This window comes from Chanodichthys erythropterus, chromosome 13 (genome assembly GCF_024489055.1).
Source record: "Chanodichthys erythropterus isolate Z2021 chromosome 13, ASM2448905v1, whole genome shotgun sequence".
In the NCBI taxonomy this organism is placed as follows: Eukaryota; Metazoa; Chordata; class Actinopteri; order Cypriniformes; family Xenocyprididae; genus Chanodichthys; species Chanodichthys erythropterus.
The window spans coordinates 17999235-18018714 of record NC_090233.1 but is presented as its reverse complement, the minus strand read 5'-3'; the positions used below and the strand labels follow the sequence as shown (position 1 = coordinate 18018714).

General features: G+C 40.9%; 1 protein-coding gene across 1 annotated transcript in view; it reads right to left on the bottom strand.

The window, feature by feature from the left end:
• Positions 1-19480, bottom strand: part of adamtsl2 (ADAMTS-like 2) — a 31920-nt gene that overhangs the window by 4785 nt on the left and 7655 nt on the right. Inside the window, 9 exon segments of the mRNA XM_067407886.1 lie at positions 565-741; positions 823-993; positions 1901-2056; positions 2272-2485; positions 4867-4993; positions 5106-5206; positions 9081-9435; positions 17340-17661; positions 18100-18275. Coding sequence (XP_067263987.1) covers positions 565-741; positions 823-993; positions 1901-2056; positions 2272-2485; positions 4867-4993; positions 5106-5206; positions 9081-9435; positions 17340-17661; positions 18100-18275 — 1799 coding nt within the window.

Genomic DNA, 19480 nt, shown 5'->3' with positions numbered 1-19480 from the left:
TGGGCTCCTTAGCAGCAGACCCCAGGACCTGGGTCCGGCGAGGGATAGCTTTTGAAACGCCGCCACCTGTTTCTTTGCCTCTTGAAATCTTTTGATCCCTAAGCAGGTTTAGCCTGGTATGCAGTATCGCCATTGTGTGCAGACATGCTCCAGCCTGACCCGCCATCACGTAATCTTTGCCCACTAAGGAGGATGTCTTTCTACAGGACTTGGTGGGGATTGTCAGGACCTAAAGGGGTGATACAGACTCCTAGGAGAGATAGCTTGCAGGTGTCTTTTCAGTTAGAAGGAGACAGAATAACATGGAGAAATTACTGAAGGCACAGAAGCTGATGATGTTTCGCCAATGAGATTGGAGTGATTTCACAATTCACACGTACCTCAGACGCAATCACGCAGAAGTGTTCCCTTACCGTCAGCATTGTGACGCAGTGTTGAGTAACTCACTTAGTTTAGTGTAAATGCCTACATGGCCAGCTGTTCTTTCTATCAATCTGATACTAGTTATATTTGATAGTTTTTCAATCTGCCATCATAAATTGAATACACTTTTCAATGTTTCACCTCAGACCATGGTGTTGTGTACCACTTGAAGCAAGGCCTTTCAAAGCAGGTGTCCTCATCTACTGGTTGCTTACTGCTGTCACATTCCTCATCATCATGGATCTGAACCTTTCCACCTGTGATTCCGGCACACAGCACTGTCCTTCTCTTCACACCGCGCCCACATGTTGTGTTGCACTGGGAGCCAGAAGACAATGATTACCGGAGAAAGATTAAAACATTGGGTTTTTTTTTCCACAGTTAAAGCATAATCCTCACCCTCTCCCAGTCTTGAGCCAGCCAATGTGGAGGGCATTCATTGTCTCCACAGGGGTGAATGGCCAAAGGTTTGTTTTCAGGTGAGCATTGAGACTCAGGTACCACTCGTCCCTCTGGTGTTTTGCAGTACACATGCCGAACGGTTTTTCCATGCCCACAGATGCCTGAACACTGAGTAAAAATGAAATATGAAAATATGAAATATGTCTTGCAATCACATCCAATAAAATCACATTTAAAGGGATAGTTCACACAAAAATAACATTTCTGTCATTTCATTTCTACGACCTTCCAAAGTAGGAAAAAAATATTGAGAGATGGTCAGAAAAGGGAAAGATACGGAAGAGGATTATGGCCAAGCAATAATAAAAAAATAAAACCATCTCGAGAAAAAAGTCGTTCAATTACGAGAACAAATTCGTTAATTATGAGAAAAATGTCGTTAAATTTCGAGAAAAAAGTCGAGATAAAAAGTTGAGAATAAACTCATTAAATTATGACTTTATTCTCAACATTTTTATCTCAACTTTTTTATCGAAATTTAATGAGTTTTTTCTCATCATTTAAACAAATTTGTTCTGGTAATTTAACAACTTTTTCTCATAATTTAATGACTTTATTCTCAACATTTTATCTCGACTTTTTTCTCGAAATTTAATGAAATTTTTCTCGTAATTTAATGAGTTTATTCTCAACATTTTATTTCCACTTTTTTCTCGAAATTTAACACGTTTTTTCTTGAAATTTAACAACTTTAGTCTCGAGATGGTTTTAATTTTTTATTATTGCTTGGCCCTAATCCTCTTCCGTAGAAAGATGTCAAATTTGTTGTCACTGTATTAGAAACACTACAGTAGTTTGATGCCAAGGTAATAAAACACAAAGTATAGTGTTATAAGTGTACATAATTTTTTAAATGAAAATATAAAACACTTTGCTAGATTTACAATGTTAATAATGGCGGAAATGTGGCATCACAATCTGATTCATCAATGTGCTTGATTAAAATACAGTGTTAAATATTTTTTAAACTGTCAAACATAATGAGTGTGCATTTCAATTCTTGAGAGTGTCTCACCGGTCCCCACTCAGACACTGTCCACTGGCGCTCACATGGAGGGCCGGTGCAGTTTTTGGTAGACACTGGGCGAGTTGTCTCATCACATGCATGATTCTCATCTGAGCATCTGACCTCTCGAGTAACCAGACTCTTGAGACCACATTTAGCTGGGCACTGCAAAACAAACAAGTATTCTAGTTTGATAACACTGACATTGTCCAAACATTTCAGTTTTCAGTTTGCTACTCATATAAATTGATCTTGTTTAAATGATTTTTAGGAATTTTTACTGGCCAAGACAAAAATACTGATTAATAATTTATTTATTCATTTATTTACAATGTATGGAGGCTATAATGGAGGATTATGTAAAAGAGCTCTTAACCTACCTCAGACCACTCAGCTACTTCCCACTGAGGGCCACAAGTAGGGCTTTTACATGCCCGACGCTCTGGGGGGCGCTCTAGCTGTGCCTCTGTACAGAGGTCACTGTACACTGAGCTGTCTAGGCCGGGAGCCAGCATCTTCCAGCACCGCACAAGGCGAAACTGGAAACCTTCTCCACAGGTCCGAGAACACTCACTCCAGTTGCTTGCCTCCCATCTACACATAAAGAGCACAGTAAGAGTTTTGTGTCAAGTAACACTTTTTATGAGACATAATAAAATTGCAATTAGTATGACACAACGGTGAGTAAATGACAGAATTTTTTTGGGGGGGAGGATTTTTTGTGTTGTTTTCTTTCCTTTTCTTGTCTTTGCTACAGAGCCGCGCACTTGACATGAGGAAAAAAGAAAGTTATTTTTAACACAAATTAAAGGATTAGTTCACTTTAAAATGAAAATTACTCCAGGCTTTACTCACCCTCAAGCCATCCTAGGCGTCTATGACTCTCTTCTTTCTGATGAACATAATCAAAATTATATTAATAAATATCCTGAAACATCCAAGTTTTATAATGCAGTGAACAGGACCGATGAGTATGAAGATCAAGAAAGTGCATCCATCCAAAGCAAAACGTACTCCAAACGGCTCCAGGGGGTTAATAAAGGCCTTCTGAAGCGAAGCGATGCATTTGTTTAAGAAAAATATCCATATTTAACAAGTTATAATAAAATATATAGCTTCCGCCAGACCACCTTCCGTATTCAAGTTACGAAGTGTAATGCCTCTTGCAGTTCAAAGCGCCTACGTTATGTCCTACACCTTCTGAATTCAACTTCTGAAAAAAGCTTTCTTCCTAAGTTGAATACGGAAGACAGTCTGGCAGAAGCTAAATATTTTTATTTTATAAATATGGTTATTTTTCTGACACAAATGCATTGCTTTGCTTCAGAAGGCCTTTATTACCCCCCCTGGAGCTGTGTGGAGTACGTTTTGCTTTGGATGGATGCACTTTCTTCAGCTTCATACTCGTTGATCCCGTTCACTGCCATTATAAAGTTAAATGCATCAGGATATTTCTTATTATAACTCCGATTGTGTTAATCGGAAAGAAGAAAAAGTCATAGTCACCTAGGATGGCTTGAGGGTGAGTAAATCTTGGGGTAATTTTCATTTTAAAGTGAACTAATCCTTTAAGATTTTGTTCCCATGACTTATTCATTCGTTCCCTCTTTTTAGGTAAATGGTGGCCTCTTTGTACCAATTTGCTTTCTCATTTTAGTTAAATTATGGCCACGATTTACGATTTAAATTAAACACTAAATTAAGAACAAATTAATACAATGTAGCAAAGATTTGCCTAAAAATAAATTAATCAAATATGGCCACAATTAAACTAAAACGAGGGAACAAATGAATAAAACGTGGCCATTGATTAACAAATACTTAAAGGGATTCTACACCCAAAAATATCAATTCTGTCATACTTCACTTAATCATACTTAATCTTTCAAACACAAATAAAGATATTTTTAATGACACCTGAGAGGTTTTTGCCCCTTCTTTGAAAGTCTGGGTAACAAAAACTTACAAGATCCATAAGCTCATAAAGGCATCATAAAATGAATCCATACATATAATCCATTACATATAAAAACACATACATAGAGCACATCACATATGTTCTATCACTCTGGAACAAATCTCATTGATTCTTGTGCATGACACACACACATTTGAGCTTCCGTGTTTACCGTATGTGATGTGCTCTATGTATGTGTCGATCATTGCTTAGATGTAAATTAAAGGCTAAATTAAATCTGTTCATAATATACAGTGATTTAATCTAGGGCTGCACGATTAATCGCATGAGATTGTCTATATTGTCCAGGTGAAAAAAGGTCATAAAGCTGTCGTAAAATGAATCCATATGAATCAAGCTGTTTAATTCAAGTTTTGTGAAGAGATTCAATTAGGGCTGCACGATTAATCGCATGCGATTGTCATGCGTGTCTCATCAGTAAAGCCGGTTCTGTGATTAGCGGTAAATGTCCATCACCTGCTTTCAAATGGAGCGGCACTTAATATACAGAGCCGTAGTTCGCGGACAAGCTACGCAATATCGTGTTCATAATCGAAGGCGATTCATCTGCGATTATGAACGCGATATTGCGTAGCTTGTCCGCAAACTACGGCTCTGTATATTAAGTGCCGCTCCATTTGAAAGCAGGTGATGGACATTCGCATGACAATCGCATGCGATTAATCGTGCAGCCCTAATTGAATCTCTTCACAAAACTTGAATTAAACAGCTTGATTCATATGGATTCATTTTACATTTTACTTTATGACCTTTTTTCACCTAGACTTTCAATGGACAGAAACCTCTCAGGTTTCATTAAATCTTCATTTGCGTTTTGTAGATTTACCAACATCTTATGGGTTTGGAATGACATAAGGGTGAATGAATGATGACAGAATTTTCATTTTTGGTTGAACTATCCCTTTAATTAGTAAGAAAATGTATTGTTTTTATGCATGTCATGTGCGGCGCTCCGTACTTTCCCCCTGCATTTCTGTGACAACTGCAGCATGCGCACCTGGGCTGGCATTCTCTGCCAATGCAGAAATCATGAACTGGCTCTGGTCGAGTCAAAGCATCACAATAAACATCATCCACCTCAATGCCATCATACCGCACACACATGGCAAGTGATTTCGACACACCTATTTGAGAAAGAGCATGGTATAAAACAAACCTCCCAACATAAAAATGGTTATCAAGCAGTGATATTTATGTGTGGATGTTTGTGGCCACCGAGTATAATGCCTTGATTACCTATTGAGCATGTCATACTGCAAGGCTCCTGTGAGGACAACTTCCAACGGTACATGTCAGCAGCGCTCAGTTTGTTCTTCTGAAGGAGCCTTTGGTTATTTCTGCGATAAATAAAACAGCATCTCAGACTAGGCCACGGTTCAGCCACCTGCACTGTATATTAGGCAGAGCATTCACGTTTGTTGATGCCGAGACACCAACTGACACTCCAGTCATAAAACCACTAACATTTTTACCATTCCTGGTCACACTCATTACCTTAATGTCAAGGCTGGAAAACAGTGCATTCCCTCAACTAGACAGGAGCCAATAAAATTTGTTCCTCATGATAAATTCCTGGGATTTATCTGATGCGACAAGCGTAGTCTGTACCCGAGTGATCTATGGCACTTTTTTCCACAAATAACAAAATATCTTGAATTATGTTTCTCAGAAAGTCCATCATCCTTACATTCAGCCTTCTTTTCTTCTCCCCTCCTGGAATCTTTCTTTTCTTCTTCAGATACGAGTAAGGGCATTTCATGAGATGTTCTTTATGATCTCTGGCAGAGGGGCTGGTAAAGCAGTGTTTGGACACGGCGGAGGGAACCCAGCATGAATTATAAATATGATGGAATGCAATCCCGCCAGCCTCTGCTTGGCCGTCTCCTCTCGGCACTCTTTGAATGTCTCCAAGAACGTTAACAAAAAACCAAGCCAGAGCTTGAGTCTGCAGCACATTCCATTCACCCATGAGCAGGGCTGTCCCACACAAGCCTAGGACCTTACATTTGAAATTGCCAAAAGAGCCAACTGATAAAGATGCCCGCTGCTTCATTGTATGGAAGACCTTGGCATTGTCTTGAGATTTCTAGCATCATGCTCGACCAGCTACTGAGCTGATTAAAGATTGAGATTTAGCTGTTGTTAGCTTTGCACAATGTAGAGTTTGAACAGTACATTCAAGTTGTGCCATCACTTGGCAAACCAGCATGTTGGCTTTTCTGACTTTAGACCTCGTGAAGTCAGAATTGGAGCTTTGATGATTCATCCTGCACTACACAGAATTTTGTCAAATGCCAATCAGATGCCTTCTAAATGTATAATTCCCCTCCCGTTAGCACAACTGACTAGCAAGTAGCAAATCATCCTTCATGTCAGTTATGTAACTAAAGACTATTGGCTATTAAAATAAATAAATAAATATTATAATAATTATTAGAATTATTAAAATATTATAGAAAATAATTATTATAAAATTATAAAACACTGATCAAACTGTACTGTACTGTTCAAACGTTTGGGGTCCGTACGATTTTTTTGTATTATTTGAAAGAAATACCAAATAATTAACATCAAAGTAAAGACATTTATAATGTACAAAAGATTCTATTTAAAAAATAAAATCTGTTTCTAAACTTTATAATATGAAAAATATACCACAGTTCCCAGAAAAATATTAAGCAACACACTGTTTTCAGTTTTGATGATAATAAGAAATATTACTTGAGTACTACCAACATCTTAGAATCAACATATTAGAATGATTACAGGAGGATCATGTGATGCTGAAAACTGGAATAATGGCTGCTGGAAATTCAGCTTTGCCATCACAGGAACAAATGCTGAATTAGTAGGCAAGTAGATTTTCTGATCATATTTTTTTTCCCCAATCACATATTACCAATTCCATACCACATCAATCTTGATAACTGCTATTAATTTTGTATTTAATCATTTATAAGTGATATATAATTGTTCGTGAAGGCTGGAAGTAAAAAACGCCTTATATTCCAGCGTGCATAATTATTAGGTTTTCTTTCACAGATAAAATGAGCAAAAAAATAGATTTAACTCAGACTGAAAAGTCAAAAATTATTAAATGCCTATGAGAAGGATGCAATACTAATGCAATACTAGAAATTGCAAAGTTAAGGCATGACCATTGGACAGCAAAATGCTCATTGGGTCAGCAGGGTCAGACAAAAACAGGTAGAGAAAAAAAAGACACATTAGCCAAAACAGAATTTAGAATTAAGGTGAAGAATTAAGTGTGAAACCATCAGGAACCCTTTAGTCTCCAGCGCCACCATTTTCCAGAACTGCAACCAACCTGGAGTCTCCAGAAGTGCAATGTGTCAGGATCTCAGAGACTTAGGTTAGCTAAAGAATCCTAAAAAATGACCCACACTTAATATGATGTGGTGTTGGTCCTTCAGGAGTCACTCTCAATCTGTCTGTCTATAAAGCATATAAAAAACAGTATTCATGTATTTTACTACACTTCAGTAGAGACTCCAGGTAGATTGCAGTTTTGGAAAATGGTGGCGCTGGAGAATAAATGGTTCCTGATGGTTTCACACTTAATTCTTCACCTTAATTCTTAATTCTTTTGCAGTTAACATGTGTCTTTTCTTCTTTAACTGTGTTTGTCTGTCCCTGCTGACCCAATGAGTGTCTTGCTGTCCAATGATCATGCCTTAAAAGGTGCAATATGTAAGATTTCTGTCCGCTAGAGGTCGCTAGAGGCCTATTCAAAACAAAGGTGTAGCTTGATGGCGGCAAGTTTGAGCGCGGAATCTTGGGACATGTGGTCTTCACTTCACAGCCGGTGCAAAAAAATAGGGATAGGACTCGGGAAGAAATCATGTTCATGGATGCGATTATTAACCTTATTGTAGTATGAAGCAGAGCAGGACCGAGTGTTGTGGGAGCTGAACGAGACCACTGGAGCGATTGTGCAACACACGCCTCACGAGCAGCGGAACTTTTATTATGACACAGTCGCCGGCGCCAGTCATGAGTATGAGGTAACGCAGTTTTGTTTATCATATCAGATACATTTGAGAGTGTTGAAAATTATGTTATAACATTATTCTGTGCATTCGCTTGGCGGCTGCTATGAGACACTTGTTTGAGACACACTGCAGTAAGCTAGATCGATTTTAGAATCATATTATAATCATATTAAATACTGGATGGCTTGTGTTGATAAATGACATGCAATTAATTTTAAAATGTATTGTATGATGGAGAAAATTCTATATTACGATTACTAAAAATAAAGCTGCATCTGATTATGCTATGTTAGCTACTTGACAAAAATGGTGTTTTTCTATGAGGCGTGGTAAAGCATGGTACTCGCAAAAAAAAAAAAAAAAAAAAAAAATCAAGAAGATTAGATTTAAACAATAAGACTAAACGTGTTGAGCTATATAACAATAATTAGTTTTCTGTCTGTAAATGTAACCAAACAGTTGTTCCCTTGCCTATTAAAACATGTAATATATTAAAGCGTCTTTGGTGTTTCAATGGTTTTTACAAAATAAAACCGGAAACCGAGGGTGACGCGGGTATGACACAATTGATAGGCAACTCCTCACACATCCCGGAGCCTTGGTTAAAATTGCAATTTTCTCACGATTTATAAATAGTTGGAAACATTTGGGATATTATAAGTGAACAAAATATAAAACACTGGCCTAGTGGTTTTTGGATACTTTAGTGCAAAAATATTACATGTTACACCTTTAACTTTGCAATTTCTATTGCATTAGTATTGCATCCTTCTCATAGGCATTTAATAATTTTTGACTTTTCAGAGTTAAATCTCATTTTATTTGCAAAAGAAAACCTGCCTAATAATTATGTACACCTGAATATAAGGCGTTTTTCACTTCCAGCCTTCATGAACAATTATATATCATTTATAAATGATTAAATACAAAATTAATAGTAGTTATTAAGATTGATGTGGTTTTTAATTGGTAAAATGTGCTTGAAAAAAGAAATGACCAGAAAATCAACTTGCCTAATAATTCTGCACGTGGTGTATAATAAAAATATAAAACAGTTATTTTAAATGGCAAAATATTTCACTAAAATACTGTGTACTGTATTATTGACCAAATAAATGCAATCTGTCTTATGCAAGTGTCTTATGCTCATTAGCCCTAAAGCTTTGAACTATAGTATACAGTACATAACCATATTTACCTGGTGCGATTGCTGCGACTGCGTAAAATGGTAGTAAGAGTTCTGTTTGGGAGCAGAAAGTCCCCCGTGTCATTTCGTCGGTGCCCGAGGGTGAACTCAAGCAGTGAGCCATTAAGACCCGCATGCTCAAGACTGCTGTAGTCTAACTCCAGTGGGCCTGCTTCCGAGGACAGGCCATCTCTATGAGTAAGAAACTGATTGGTTGAGATGTTTGCAAGAACACCATCTGAGCCAACGCGTTCTCCCAGCAGCACTCTCCAGATGAGATTTTCAGAGTTTGTCATGTCCTCTGCAGGTCTGCTGACTGGTACAACACCAGGGGCTCCTACTTCACTGGGCCAGCTGCAATTCCACTCTTTTAAAACAAGAAGAAGGATGGATTCATTTTAATTAAAGGCTAAATTAATTTAGCTTGAAGCACCTGTTACACCTGGTACAACTAAAAAATAAATCCAAAAAAAAAAAACATGGTCAGTGCCAACCCAAAATACAAGTCTGGGTTTTAAACGGATCACTGCATATATTACTGCATTCAATAACAACTAATTAAAGAGGATCACTGCCAATTTTATTTGTGAATGCTCTATATAGAAAGGAAATTCAAAGAGTAGTGTGGTATCAAAGACTATAATGCAAGACAGGGGCACAACCTACATCAGGACATCCAACCTCATTTATAATTATCAATGTCAAACCAACAGCAAACACAAATGTCTATAATTCTCATTTTAGCAAAGGGAAATGTCAGGTCTCTCTGAATTTTTCACCCTCTCCAACTAATTTTTTGATCACAATATTCTTCAAAATAGACTCGAAAATTATGTTGGCATTAGTAGAATTGCATTGTCATGGTTCAAATCATACTTATCTGACCGTTATCAGTTTGTAGTAGTAAAAGAAGAGATGTCATATCGATCACAAGTTCAATATGGAGTACCACAAGGCTCAGTACTAGGACCGTTGGTTTTCACTCTGTACATGCTACCCTTGGGAGATATCATTAGGAAGCGCAGTGTTAGTTTTCACTGTTACGCTGATGATACTCAGCTCTATATTTCTTCGAAACTTACCAATTTACAAACTTAACGGAATGCATAGCTGATTTAAAAAATTGGATGACCAGTAATTTCCTACTACTAAATTCAGAAAAAACAGAGATTCTAATTTTTGGACCAAAAACTTCTTCACGTAATAACCTAGAATACTGTCTAACACTTGATGGCTGCTCTGTTAAGTCTTCGTCATCTGTTAGGAACCTGGGTATGCTCTTTGATACCAATCTTTCATTTGAAGTCCATGTTTCTAGCACCTGTAAAACCACATTTTTCCATCTTAAAAATATATCTAAACTACAACATATGCTCTCAATGACAATTGCAGAACAGTTAGTTCATGCATTCATGACCTCAAGGCTAGATTACTGTAACGCTCTACTGGGTTGTTGTTCTGCTCGCTTGATAAATAAACTACAGCTTGTACAAAATGCAGCAGCTAGAGTTCTTACTAGAACTAGGAAGTATGACCATATAAGCCCGGTTCTGTCATCACTGCATTGGCTCGCTATTAAACATCATATAGATTTTAAAATCCTGCTAATTACTTACAAAGCACTAAATGGTTTAGCTCCCCAGTACATGAGTGAGCTCTTAATGCATTATAGTCCTTCACGTCTATTGCGATCTCAGAATTCAGGACAGCTGATAATACCTAGAATACCTAGAATACCTGAATACGATCCTCAACTGGATGACACTGGAATAAATACTTTGTATGTTGCAATCCCATCGGACTTATGATAGCTACCTGAATCGTAACAAAGCACTGTTCGCCAGAGGAGAAATGGCCCCCAACTAAGCCTGGTTTCTCCCAAGTTTTTTTCTCCATTTTTACACCTGTTTGCCACCTGATGTGCCAATCTGCATTGTAAAAAGTGCTATATAAATAAAAGTGACTTGATTTATTTAGAGTATTTAATGTATTTAGAGATGAGCTCAGGGTGATTATACATATTGTCTCAGGTTACAACTGCACATGTGAAATCAGTCCAATGTCATGGCGAGAAGTCATCCCATAGTGTGTTATGTAGTGGCTAGGAAGTTATAAAGCGCACCTGGACCAAACAATGTCAGCTTCTGATTGGCAGAAGCAAGTCGATCACGGGCATACAGGAAGTATGGCAGGGCGACACAGCATCTTGTTTCATTCTCAGAGAACCCTGGATACATTCTTAACCTCAGATGTTTGCTTTTGAGGGAACTTGCGCGGTGTTGGAAGTAGCAACACTATGGGAACAAGATTACCAACTCCGCCATACTGACAAGTGCCTGTCTAGTGTGAATCCTGCCAGCACTTCGGACATGACACATGAGCACCTGCGGAGTGGAGTCCAAGTCCAGGGGCCAGTTGTTCAAATTATAATGGATTATACTGAACCCATCAGAAGTGTGGATATACACACATATTTTTATTTTACTTTTGATTAGTGTTAAAGTAATAAATTAGAAGTAGGAATTAGAAGTGCTTTGGAACGCACAGCATTATTCAATGTTTTGACGTAATTTCAACTGAAACAGGAAGTAATACTGAACAGCTCTGCCTCTTTTTAAAAAAAATAGCCAATAGCATTTCATTTATCAGCTCAGCCAGAGCCGGTAAAGCTTTAGTTGCCCTCTAATCTCTAACCATTTCTCCTCCTAATCAGTTTAAAATACAGCATTCTGTGCAGGATTCAAATTGGTCCGATATGTTTTGTGGTCTATGCTGACTCACGCATATGATCCGCTATGTCTCTGGACCGGAGCAGACTGTGCTCGCGCTGCGGTGGTTCACAAGACACTAATACGAAAACTGACATCATTCACGTCAATGGAAAGCATATTTACACAATCTGAATCGTTCCCTATCCTCTATATAGTGCACTATGTGCCAATCACCATATAGAAACTAGTAAATGTGTGAACAAATTAAGTCTGCACGTCTGCTTGTAGTGTAAGAGGGGGCAGGACTTCTAAAGAGTATTTGATTTGACAGAAGATATGATGAGAAGCTGAAGTCCGCAGTGATGTCATGATCTCCTAAATGTGAATTTTGTCATTGTTTTGGAGCACACCAGTTTATTCATAACCTTAAGGCTAACATATTCATACTAAAAGCTAAAAAAACTTACATTTTGATTTCAGGGGGACTTTAAACTCTTTGAAATACTGGCCCCAGGTTGTAAAATCATACAAATGTAGTGAAACATCTGACCATAGAGCTTTAGAGGCCGCCATATTCCTAGTAGAGTGTGCACTGACAGCCATAGGTGAGGTCTGACTGTATGCCTCATACGCAAGAGAGATAGCTTCGAATATCCACATGTTTATTGTCTGTTTGGTTGCTGGAGAACCTTTTTTTTGGGGGGGCGAACCAAAATAGACAAACAGCTAATTGGATTTCCTCCACAGGGCAACTCTGTGGACATAAGCATCCAGTGCTCTGGACACAACAGATTCAGCTTCTCCTGGTCTGACATCTGATATGGAGGAGGAGAAAAGGCTTGCAAGATTATAGATCATGCAACATTGGTTGGAACCTTAGGCATGTAACCCAGTCTAGGGTGCAAAAAGGCTTTAACCATGCTGGGAGCAAGCTCTAAACATGAAGGGGGACCGACGGAGCCTGAACATCTTGTAACACAGTTCGTAAATGTGGGAAGAAGGAGGCGGGAACCGGCGAACATTCAACGTAACTTTAATTCAAAAATAAACAAACAACAAAACGAAAGTAATGCCGGCAGACCCTCGCGGACGTCTGCCGGCCACACAAACATAATAAAACATAAAATAAAATCCAGGCCTGGTCCTCTCTCGTCCTTCACTGATGTCGCTCCTCCTTTTATGCCTCCGGAGCTCCTCCGTGAGAGACTCGAGGCCGGCACGCCTCGCAGGTGACGCTCATTATCACTCGCGTCACCGGCCTCGCGCCGTTCCCTCACGGCTCTCGCCCGCCCTGCTCGTCACATACCCCCAACGCCCCTCGCAGGCCGGGGGGTACCTCCGAGACTGCGCTTTACTCCCCCCCGGGGCCTGTCTCGGCGGCCGCAGCACCTGGGGGTAAGGACAGACGAGACGAGAGAAAGGAGACGGAAGCAAGGGGAGCGACAGGACGAGAGAGGGGAGAGAGGAAAAAAAAAAAAATTCTTGGTCCGGTTCCCCGACACACTGCCGCCCGGTCCTCAGCCTGCCAAGAGGCTCTTTCTCGCGGTGCCATGCGGTGGCACTGGACGCCCGGTGGACGGCCCGATCCTCGACCGCCTCCTGGCGGCCGGCGATGGCTCCTCCGACTGAGGGCAGCCGGCAGCGAGTCCCCCGTCCCCTGCTCCTCCCCTTCATGGCGGACGGCAGCAGGCTCCGGCCCACGGCAGACGGCGGCGACTCCTCCGCTCCCTTCAGGTCCAGGACGGCAGCCACCCCACCTCGTCCCAGGAGCACGGCATCCGGGTCTCCGTCCCACCTTTCACAAGGCTCCAGCACCACCGCCTCGGGCAGCCTCTCGCGGTCTTCACTTCCGCGCTGCCCGAACTCCGCAGCACCGCGATCCCCCTCAGCAGCGAGGGCTCTCCGACAGCATGTCCCTCCTTCCTCCCGGGTTTCGGCACCAATGTAACACAGTTCGTAAATGTGGGAAGAAGGAGGCGGGAAGAAGGAGGCGGGAACCGGCGAACATTCAACGTAACTTTAATTCAAAAATAAACAAACAACAAAACGAAAGTAATGCCGGCAGACCCTCGCGGACGTCTGCCGGCCACACAAACATAATAAAACATAAAATAAAATCCAGGCCTGGTCCTCTCTCGTCCTTCACTGATGTCGCTCCTCCTTTTATGCCTCCGGAGCTCCTCCGTGAGAGACTCGAGGCCGGCACGCCTCGCAGGTGACGCTCATTATCACTCGCGTCACCGGCCTCGCGCCGTTCCCTCACGGCTCTCGCCCGCCCTGCTCGTCACACATCTCCTATTCTCTTAAGAGATGAGATAACCAAGAGGAAGACTGTTTTTAGAGTCAGATTTTTTTTCTAAGACAGACTCAAAAGGCTGGAAGACTGCCGTGGCAAGACCTTATCCCAAGCCTGAACCTTTGCATGGCTTGCAGGCCTCAGCCCCAAAGCATCATGAAGGAAATTATTTACCAGTGAGTTTCTACCCAATGATTCACCACCCAAAGGTGCGTGGTAAGCAGCTATGGCTGGCACATAGACCTTCAGAGTGGAGGGGGAAAGCAGAAAATCTGCCCTGAAGGAACTCCAGCACTGTACCAATTGGGCAGTTAACTGGATCCAACTGGCAGTTCCTGCACAATGAAGTGAAAAGTCTGCACTTCAAAGCATAAAGTTTCTTTGGGTTAGGAAACTTTGGTTGAGAGACCAGCAGAATTCAGGAGTTGGTCCCCCTTAGGGGCTCAACCCATAGTTTCCACATATCCGGGAGGGGATGAAGCAGTGTGCCACCCACCTGGGACAGGAGGTCCTTCCTGATGGGAATCTCTTTTGGAGAGCCACAGAGGAGAAAGGTTAAGTCCGCAAACCATACTTGGGCTGGCCAGAACGGGGCTACAAGAAGTAGACTGATGACATCCTGGCAAACTCTTTCTAGAACTCCTAGGAGCAGAGAGCTTGATGCATGAGGGACAACCAGGGCAGACAGTGTGTCATTTCTTGAGACGCAAATAAGTGTGTTGTCTGTCTGGACAAGCACATGATGGCCCCTCAGGTCTGGGAGGAAGTGTTTCAAAGATACAAAGACAGCCATCATCTTCAGGCAATTTATGTGCCATGAAAGATGATGACTTCTCCACAGATCCTGTGTTAAGCAACCCTCCAGGATCACTCCCTAGCCTGTGAGGGAAGCATATAAGCATCCTGAGACAAATTGGTGCCCATAACATAGGACCTTGGGACAAGAACCAAGGCTTCTTCCACATCACCAAGGTACGAAAACACTTGCGCGTAACCTTGATCATGCGGAACGGGTTGCCCCTCAGGGAAAACCCCTTGGTCTTGAGCCACTACTGCACAGGCCTAATGTACAGCAGGCCAAAAGATATCACGTTGAACGCAGCTGCCATCAGACCTAACAGTTTCTGAAACTGTCTTACAGTGAGTGACTGGCCTAGCTTTACCTTGTTTACGGCTGCCAGGATCGACAAGATATGAGCAGAAGACAGAATTGCCTGCATCATCATCGAATCCTATACCCAGGGGCTGGGAGACACACCCAGAAAAGTGGTCCTCTGTAATGGAGAAAGCACACTCTTCTTGGCATTCAGCTTTAACCCCCAAATCCTTCATATAGATGAAGACGACATCTCGATGCCAAACTGCCATATGCTCTGATTAAGCCAGAATCAACCAATCATCAATATAATCGGGTATAATCGGATGCCCTGGAAAGGAAGAATCTGAGACTGGTAAGCTTCACAAATAAGCAACCCCGAGGAATATCCTGTGCTGTGGAAGGATGGATACATGGACGTATACATCCTTGAGGTCTATCGTGATTTGTGACGAATCAGTTCTCAGATCTGATGAAAATGCACTTGCCTGACCTGCTGCCATGTATGCTTTACCCACCAAGGGTATTTGCTGAATTTGTTCTGCATGGCCTGGTGGGTAATGTCGGGCCCTTGAGGGACAATGCTGTGTTGGGGGAGAGATAGCTTGCAAGCATCTGCTCCACCTTAAGCATCGCCCTATACCTACTTTTTCAACCCCATAATCGATGATTAGTTGGAGACATGGGGGCTGAAGACAAGGGCAGAGATCTTGACACCTCATTGTGGAGATCAGGAAAAAATGTCAGGCCCCGACATGGAGGTTGCACTTTGCTAGGCAGGAAGCTCTCATCAATTTGTTTTGAGGGCAGAGATCTTGACACCTCATTGTGGAGATCAGGAAAAAATGTCAGGCCCCGACATGGAGGTTGCACTTTGCTAGGCAGGAAGCTCTCATCAATTTGCTTTGAGGACGAGTGCCCTGTCTCGCAGCTAGCCAGTCGATGTTTAACTTGGCCACAGCATGAGTCACAACCTCCAGAAGCTCCTCATATGCAGAAGAGTGAGGTGATGAGTCCTCAAACTCTCCTGCCTTAATGATGGGTACATCCACCTCCTATAAGCTGCAGCCTTCACTCAGGCTGGAGAAACGTGAGCGTCCTTCCGACACCTGAGAGAAGGCACTAGAATCAGTGGGTGAGGGCAGAGAAAAGGTAGCGCCCATCTCTAATCTCTCCGCTAGATCCATCTGCGTGCTTTGGCCATCTGCGTAAGACATACAGATCACACAGAGAAGGCACAAAAGCTGACATTGTTTGGTCCGTGTGCGCTTTGTAGCTTCCTGGTCATGAAGTCACATGCCCCAGGATGACGTCCCACCATGACATTGGACTGATTTTACACGTGCTTCAAGACGCAAAATGTTTCCACGTTATGTTCCCATATCGTTGCTACTTCCGACGCAGCGGGAATTCCTTCAAAAGGGATTTTTTTATATTTTTAAAGGAAATAAATGTAAATATTTGCTAATTAATTTATATCACAAAACTGAAAATCATGCACATCTTGCCCCATAACATTTTATTGATTTATTTAAAAAACTAAAAATGTCATTCATGTAAAATACCAAATCAAATATTCTATGTAAATACATTTTGATAATTTAGTTGATGAATTGAATAATGACATTTGACACAGTTTTAGTATTTTTGAAAAAAAAAAAAAATCAACACATTTTCTAAAAAAGCATGCATTAAAATCATTAAAAGTGACAGTAAAACTTTTATGATGCTACAAAAAGATTTCTATTTAAATAAATGCTGTTTGTTTTTTGCTTTCTATTCATCAAAACATCCAGACAAAAATGTATCACAGTTTCAACCAAAACATTAAGCTGTTTTCAACATCAGTAATAATAAGCATAATAAGAATTCAGATTGGATGATACTGTTCAATTCTTATAGGTTATGATGAATAATGAAGATAATAAAATAATTAAATATTCTGAAATATATAAGAAAATAATTACAAAATAAAAACACCATATAATAGTAACAACATATAACTTAACTTTTCACTTTAAGATGAAAGTTTTTTTTTTTTTCTAAATTAATGTGTCCACAAATCCCTCATTAACAAATAGACAAACACATTTAATACAATCTCAAATTTGATTCCTCATTAAGGTAAGAAATGTATAGACAAATATGGAGTAAATTAATATATTTACCTGTATACTGGACTGGTGTGTTAGCATCCTGCTCACAATCGATGTTAGCTGTCTTGTACACTTCATTTGTTTCCTGGCCAGGCTTTTGTCCTTCCACAGCTCTGGGCCCAGTGGTCTGTACCTGGTTCCCCTCCATCTCAGGAACTGCCTTATCATACATGCTCTCATTATGATGTAAAACACTCCCAATTTCTACAGAAACCAGACTGGATCCTCCTTGAGGGCCTGTGTAAATGGGGGGCTGGGAGACAGAAGCCATAGAGTCCCTCATCACCGTGTACTCATAAGTAATGTAAGGATTTGGGCCGTTTTGGTTCCAGACCTTTAAGGGAACAGACAGAGCAAACATGTCCAACAAATAAGAGACGATTAATACAAATATGTTATGATAATATCCCATTTTACACTTTCAGGAAACAATATATAAATATTCTGGACTAACTGCTGTTCTGTTGCACAGAATCATGCTCTTTTTGGTAATAAAAGGGTACTGCGGTTAAAAAAAATGGCCATAATGTCCAAAGACATTTCTGAATACAGAATTTCTCTTTTTGAAATATTGCATCATCCCACAATCATCCCATAAACCCATATTAAAGTGAAATAGTAATTCCTCCTGGGACAATGTATCAGAATATTACCATTTATGCAGAGTGAACCATTAGACCTTTGGCCTGCACAAAGTCGAAGCCATTGTTAGCCAGCCAGTGAGATTACCCATGAGCCCTTGGCGGCGAAGGGAGGACCACGGCTACAGTACCAGAACATTGATGGGCTGATCGATGGGCCCTTTAGCCACGATGTACTCGATCCCCGTCTCATACACATCTGTAGGCCGTCGGTATTTGAAAATGGTCCCTGCTGCGTGGAAGTTCTGTGGGGTGTCCACTTTATATGCACCGTTGAAGAAAAAGTTCCCCGCTTGGTCAGTCACAGCTGGAAAATAACAAGGGTGAACTATAGTGATGGCAAAATCAGATCATTCTATTGACTTTCTCATTCAATCTTGTTCAGCAAAATGAATGAATCTTTATTTAAGTAATTTTGTTAATTGGAGTGAAGTAAAATACAAAGTTCTGTCATGAAACTCTAGATGGCGCAGGCTAATAGGCCCTTAACTCAACCTGCTTGCAAACACATCATTCTCTATAGAGCACAGCTGTTTGGTTCCTGCTGTATCAGTAGCCAATGAGGTCACGTGTGCAACCTTCAAATACTTGGTCAGCATTAGCGTAGCATTGTACAGCACGCTTTCAGAAACGCTCCACCTTACCCAGCTCTACCTGTATAGATCTGCTACAGGTAATAAATGTAAACTATATTGTGCACCAGCAGCATGTCTTACTTGCTCACAGCAGTGTGTTGTGTATGTATTGGCAGTAGCAAGTCTTGTACTCAGACACTCTGAGAGTTGTCATGACAGAAAATGTTATATATTCTATATATATACTGCTCAAAAAAATTAAAGGAACACTTTGGAAACACATCATCTCAATGGGGAAAAATATCATGCTGGATATCTATACTGATATGGACTGGGTAATGTGTTAAGAACGAAAGGATGCCATATCGTTCGATGGAAATGAAAATGATCAACCTACAGAGTACTGATTACAAAGACACCCTGAAAATCGAAGTGAAAAATGATGCAGCAGGCTAGTCCATTTTGCTGAAATTTCATTGCAGCAACTCAAAATGGTACTCAGTAGTTTGTATGGTCCCCACGTGCTTGTATGCATGCCTGACAATGAGTCAACGGATGGGGCCTCAGGCCACCCTCATGAAGTCGGTTTCTGATTGTTTGGTCAGAGACTTTCACACCAGTGGCCTGCTGGAGGTCATTTTGTAGGGCTCTGGCAGTGTTCATCCTGTTCCTCCTTGCACAAAGGAGCAGATACCGGTCCAGCTGATGGGTTAAGGACCTTCTACAGCCCTGTCCTAGAGTAACTGCCTGTCTCCTGGAATCTCCTCCATGCTCCTGAGACTGTGCTGGGAGACACAGCAAACCCTCTGGCAATGGCACAAATTGATGTGCCATCCTGGAGGAGTTGGACTGCCTGTGCAACATCTGTATGGTCCAGGTTTCGCCTCATGTTATCAGTAGTGACACTGACCCTTGCCAGTCAGTCAGAAATGAGTAG